At 41.9% G+C, this 6,456-nt stretch overlaps 1 protein-coding gene across 1 annotated transcript in view; it reads left to right on the top strand.

The window, feature by feature from the left end:
• LOC125466874 (cell adhesion molecule-related/down-regulated by oncogenes) overlaps positions 1–6,456 on the top strand; it is a 157,408-nt gene that overhangs the window by 108,850 nt on the left and 42,102 nt on the right. Inside the window, exons 3-4 of the mRNA XM_059639049.1 lie at positions 1,481–1,768; positions 3,078–3,347. Of these exons, the coding sequence (XP_059495032.1) occupies positions 1,481–1,768; positions 3,078–3,347 (558 nt within the window). The remainder of the gene's footprint in view (positions 1–1,480; positions 1,769–3,077; positions 3,348–6,456) is intronic.

Here is a 6,456-nt window from a genome sequence, read left to right as displayed (position 1 = left end):
AGCCCCACTTCTGGTCTTATGATGGAAGGAAGGTCGTTGATGAAGCAGTTGAAGATGGTTGGGCATAGGGCACTACCCTGTGCCCTAGCCTGCACAGATGCTCTGGAGCTGAGATGACTGTCCTCCGACAACCACCGCTATCTTGCTATGTTCTAGGTGTGACTCTAACCAGCGGAAAACTTATTGAATGATTTTATTGTCACATGTATTTGGGAAAGTATTAAGTGGGAAGTGTTTTGTTGCCACAATCCTGCCCCATTTTGGATTACAAAATGAATAAAGACGAAATTTCTTGAATAGAGCTTCTTTATCTTCTGTTCAATTGATAGGAAAATATAAAAGCAGAGAAAAAAGTTGGACTTTACAACCGTTCTTGTCAAGCATGGCGCTGGGTTTTTTTTTCGGGTTCCTTGATTCCACGTTAAAGAAATGCAGTTTTGATGTCAAGTTCATTCACTCTCACCTCACCTCTGAAATTCAGCTGTTTTGACCATGCTTGAACCAAGGATGTAATGAGGTGAGGAGCTGAATGAGCCTGGCGGAAACCGAACTAGACGTCACTGAGCAGGTGCTGTTTGATAGCCCTGTTAACGACACCTTGCATCACTTTACTGATGAGCAAGAGTAGTTGATGGAGCGTCAGTTGGTTAGATTTGTCCTGCTTTTTTTTATATAGAGCACATACATGAGCAATCTCCCATGTTGTCAAGTAGATGCCAGTGCTCGTAGCCATACTGGAATGGATGCATTATAAAAAGGGAATGGGAAACAAAACAGATGGAAGGATGGTCTTCCTCTGTGAGTTAAGCTGTAACCCGCCTGTATGTCTGAAAAGCAACTTTGAAGTTGCCTGATAAAAGCACCCTTGGGAAAGGAGAGCAGAGCCCACATCTTGTTTTGCTAATTCATTGTTTGTTTTTTGTTTAACATGGTAGGTAACATCTCACTAATATTCCTTTAATAAATAAACAACTGTTTTATCTGATGGTATCGTGTTCAGTCTGATTTATGAAAGAGGGCTTAAATGTGAATGTGTTTTTGTCATCTTTGCATGTATCCTTAACTTTTATCAGTGCACTTTAGTGTTTTAGTTTCTCTCTTTCACATTCCCCCTCAGTTCTATTTTCCTCCTTGTTTGTGTTCCGCTGCTGACTATCACTTTCCATTTTGTTCTCTCTGGTTTTTGTTTTGGCATAAATTCTTCTCTCTCAGACACCCATTCTTTTCCTTTGTCACATCATCTTCCAACATTTGACTTGCTTTGTCTTCTGTGTAACATTTTTTCACTTGCACTTTGGTCACATTATTGCCTTATCAACAGCAGTTGCATGTGTTCTTTCCTTTTCTCTGTGTGCTCCTTCACTTTGTTTCGATGCCCTCTGTACAATGAATGTTAGAATGCATGAACCCTATTTGACTGAACTGTTTTGAGATGCCTAAACAGTGCAGATCGTGATTTCTCCCACTTTTTTCCCCACAGGTCCTACAAACAGCTCTGCACGCATTATTTTTCCTACAACTCCACAGAATATAACAGTGATTCAGCATAGCCCTCTGATCCTAGAATGTGTAGTAAGTGGCATCCCCACCCCACAAGTCAGATGGCTAAAAGATGGTAGAGAACTATCTAGCAACAAGAGGTGGAAACTCTTTCACAATAACCTGGTTGTTGATCAGAGCAAAACTTTGGATGCTGGGAGTTACTTATGTATTGCTGAAAATGGAATGGGGGAGCTAGTGTCAGCAAACTACACAGTTACTGTTCATGGTAAGTGAGTTTCTCCTATTTATATCAGTTCTTCCCCTTTTCCAACTTCTTCCCTCTTCTGCTGAGGGTGCTGGTTCATTGTTGCCTGTGGCTATCCTGGTGCCAGCATACTCTCCACTGCGTCAACTTAAATGGCTGTACTTCATCTCCTGAGTTTTATTGTGAAGATATCTGGTATCACTGTTGTGTCCAATATTAATATTGCCCTCCACTGCACTAACTCAGATTGCAGAAGGACAACCTGGAGCAGAAATCTCAGGTAGTAAGAACTGCAGATACTGGAGTCAGATAAGTGTGTGGAGCTGGAAGGGCACAACAGGCTAGGCAGCATTTCCGAAGAAAGGTCCCAACCCGAAACGTCAACTTTCCTCCTCCTCTGATAATACCTGGCCTGTCGTGCTCCTCCAGCTCCACACTGTGTTATCTCTGGAGCAGAAATCTGTCTGGTTTATATTCCCACGGTAACGGAGACCCTTTGGCAGACTGCAGATTTATGCTGTCTGCACACTTCACCGCTATTAACTAAACTGTGGTATTTGACTGTTGAGCACCTGAATTCTTGATTGGTGCTCTTGGCACACACAGTTCTCTGTTGTGTGCACAAAATTGCAAACTGGCCATTGTTTTTACATTAAGGGATTTTGCGATATTCGCAATATGCTGAAGTTAAATACAACGGACTAACGGCGGGGGGGGGACCTTTGGCTGTCACCCTCCATACCCACACAATCATGAACAAGCTGATTACTCATGTAAATGTAATTTAGATGCTCTCTTTAATTTCTTGGCTTTTTGGACGCCAATATATATTGTCCTGTTATACTACTGATGTACTTCGTTGCTGTGATTCATCACAAATGAATTGTGACCCACAGAGTACTAACAATGCAGATTGCTTGGAAGCCATTAACTGAGTACTGTGCTCCTCCTTAAAATAGCCTCCAAATCACTGGAATCATCCACGTTAAAATTTAACATCTGAAGTCCAGAGGTAGAAATTATCGTCACCTGTATCTAAGTTAGCACATGGCACATGAGTATTTAAAAATATGTGGAAGAACAGCACCAAATGTAATTCTACCCTACGGACTGGAAAAGAATCTGTGCACAGTATACAACATTAATTACAGATCAACTAGATTTAACAAGAACAGGCTCAAATACAGAGTATTGTTGGAGAGGGAGAGAGTGGTATGCAGTGGGAGAACTTTAGACTGAGGTGTTATGAGTACCTAGCAGTTTTGTTTTTGTTTAGTACTTCTGTCAGAAGAATCTGCTTAAATGTAAAATTATTTTACTCTTTCCTTAGAGCCTGCTACAATCGTCAAAGGACTGCAGGAGCTGACACTCTCCGCAGGATCTACAGCACGTTTAGCTTGTGATTATCATGGAAATCCATGGCCCAATATCACCTGGTACCACAATGCAGTCACTATTCAAACTGGCATTCGTCATTTCGTCTCTGGAAACAGACTAAAGATTGTGGGACTTGTTGCTGAAGATGCTGGGATGTATCAGTGCATGGTGGAAAATAAGATTGATTCAACGCAGTCGTCAGCTAGGCTCATAGTCCAATCAGGTACACATCATCTCAACAGAGAAAGTTCCTTCCATCCTTTCCACCCAGATTTTAAGCTCATTATTATCAGTCTGAAAAACATAACAGATTATTAGTTTTAACATATGTAATATTTCCATCTGTTAGTACAGTAAAATGTGAAGGGAATCTCCTCAACCAAGCCTAGTATTCAGCAATGCTTTGAAATTATCTGGTACTTTGACCTGTATTGCCCAAGCCACCTCGTATCATCAACTTGTCAGCCCGAGTCCAATGGAAGCATGTGCCGCTTGGCCAGAAGGTTGAGAGTTTAAACCTCCTTTAAATTTGAGGAAGATTAATCAGGCCTTCGGTTTAATGTCACTCTGAAAATAGTGTCTCCAATAGTCCAGTCTTTCCTCTGTATATTAAACCCCCAAGAGGAGATAAGGAAGTGCTGTCTATATCTTGGTCAATATTCCTTCCTGAACCATCAAAGAAAACACACTGTCCAATTATCGTTCATTTGTGAACTATTGTTAAATATAAATTAACAGATGTGATTGTCTGTAGTATAATAGTGAAAACAAGTTTGTTCTTTCAGACCTCTAGCACTAAGAATATTGTGAAACTCAGTTCAAAAAACCAAACTGATTTTGAAGCTTTCTTCTCTAAGTATGATGTGTTCTTTAAAAAGTTGTTCCTTTACAAGTTTTGGAAGGTGTTCTTGTCCTGTAACTGAATTCTTATATCTCATTAACCTTTTCTCCTCTTCATTTTGTCTTTTGCCTAGCATCTGTATTTTGCACTCACTTCGTAAAATCTTTGTTCTTCTCTTCATTATTTGTGGAAAAAATAGAATGTGCCCACTGGCTGCGCAGTTGCACTCACTGCTTTGTATGATACCAAGTGGATTCTAGGTTAGTTCCCAGTCTGTGCTGTATAAATTGACAGCAGCTGGACTGGCAACAGGGAAGGCTACAGGTTGAAGTTTATTTCCAGGAGTTGTGTTGAGGGAATATTCACTCGGCTCTTGCTACACAGTAACCTAGAAAATGAGTCTGTGTGTCTTTTAGGCAGTATTGGATTCAGGTTTGACATTGGCTTCCCCCCCCACTCCCATCATCAAATTGCCTGGTTGCTACTCAGGTTCTCCTGTAAAGAATGACCACTTTGGTGAGATACCACATCCATCAGTGCCACACCAAAAGGGCAAAATTTGTGAAAAGAAAGTGTTCAAGAGGAATCCAAAAAGTCAGTTATTTGTAGCCAACTTCTGTTAGTTGATATTATTCAAGAAGAGTAAAGTTTGTATATGGCACTGCAAGATCTGTGGATACTTCAGTTATGGACCAGATAAAACCCTCTCAAAATATATAAAAAAGATAGCCTAGATCTCAACCTTTTCTTATTGTTAAAGGCAAGTTTCTGACAGTGTTCCAGTTGCAATTCAGTTTGTCACACTACCAGGCTTGAAGCAAGACACACTTGTATTTTTGCTCTAAGAATAAAACAAAAGAAGAATTGGAATAACTTAACTCCATTGGAAAACTTGACAGAATAGTAGATGATAACAAATAGCTGTTTTCATGTCACAAATACACCATCAGCAAAGGCAAATTCAGTAAAATAGATTGTCTCACAGTCAGAGATACCCGAAGGTTGCAGGAACAGCAACTCATATTCCGCCTGGGAACCCTGCAGCCATATGGTATCAATGTGGACTTCACCAGTTTCAAAATCTCCCCTTCCCCTACTGCATCCCTAAACCAGCCTAGTTCGTCCCCTCCCCCCACTGCACCACACAACCAGCCCAGCTCTCTTCTCCTCCCCCCCCCCCCCCCCCCCCCCCCACCCCACTGCATCCCAAAACCAGTCCAACCTGTCTCTGCCTCCCTAACCGGTTCTTCCTCTCACCCATCCCTTCCTCCCACCCCAAGCCGCACCCCCAGCTACCTACTAACCTCATCCCACCTCCTTGACCTGTCCGTCTTCCCTGGACTGACCTATCCCCTCCCTGCTTCCCCACCTATACTCTCTCCACCTATCTTCTTTACTCTCCATCTTCGGTCCGCCTCCCCCTCTCTCCCTATTTATTCCAGTTCCCTCTCCCCATCCCCCCCTCTGATGAAGGGTCTAGGCCCAAAACGTCAGCTTTTGTGCTCCTGAGATGCTGCTTGGCCTGCTGTGTTCATCCAGCCTCACATTTTATTATCTTTGTCTCACAGTCAGCTCTTCAGTCCAGGAGGAAAGAACACTAAGAGAAAACCTCCAAAAGAGAACTCAAGTGTTTTGCTGTAGCAGGGAGAGATGTATAGCAGCTTCCAAACCCCAACAGCTACTGAAAGTTAAATGAAAATCCTGGCTCTGTGGGAGCTTGACCGCACCTCTTCATGCTGCTCCTACTGTTCCAGCTTATTAAACAAAAAATCCCAAGGTGCCTCAAACTGTTATTATCTTGGAACATACAGCTGGACACCTTTGTCTCATCCTGTGTTCATTTTGAAAACAAAAAGGACAAAATACGACTCTTAAAGACCAAGTGTGTCACACTTTATGCAAGATGGAATTATAATGAGAAAAGATTTGTTTTTGTTTATTCAATCTTGAACATAGCAGCATTTGTCCCCATCCCTGCTAGTCCTTGACAAGGTCCACTTTGAACTGCAGCAGTCCATGCAATATACAGCAACAGGCTGATAGAAAAGTGGTTCCAAGATTTTGATCCACCGCCCAAAATCCTCAGGCAGTGACAAAAGGAAGAGCAGTATTGGCAGTTTATAACCTGTAGGCAGCACAATAACCAGAAGTAAGGGTTGCCAGATGAAATAGTTCTGAGTGCTGCTGGGGAGTGTGATTCTTGGGAGCATCAAGTATAAAGAAGCAGCATTGAGCGAGCAGTGTAGTGTTGCATGCTGTATTTATCTTGCATGTCAGTACATGAATTGCAATCTTCTTCAATAACTAGAAGTTAAAGTTGACAACAGATACCCAAGTCTTTGCTTTTCCTTTCATATTTTGATTCCACAGCTAACTTCCACTTTTCAAGGTACTGATGCATGCAGGATTTCTTCAAAGTGCTGTTTTTTTGAGTTAATTGGGGAATATTTTGACAAAGAAAGGAGGGGAAGGATGACTACAGCCTAAAGGC

The sequence above is a fragment of the Stegostoma tigrinum genome, chromosome 32 (assembly GCF_030684315.1).
Source record: "Stegostoma tigrinum isolate sSteTig4 chromosome 32, sSteTig4.hap1, whole genome shotgun sequence".
NCBI lineage: Eukaryota > Metazoa > Chordata > Chondrichthyes > Orectolobiformes > Stegostomatidae > Stegostoma > Stegostoma tigrinum.
Note: the sequence above shows the minus strand (reverse complement) of the source record. Positions and strands in the feature narration are given on the sequence as shown.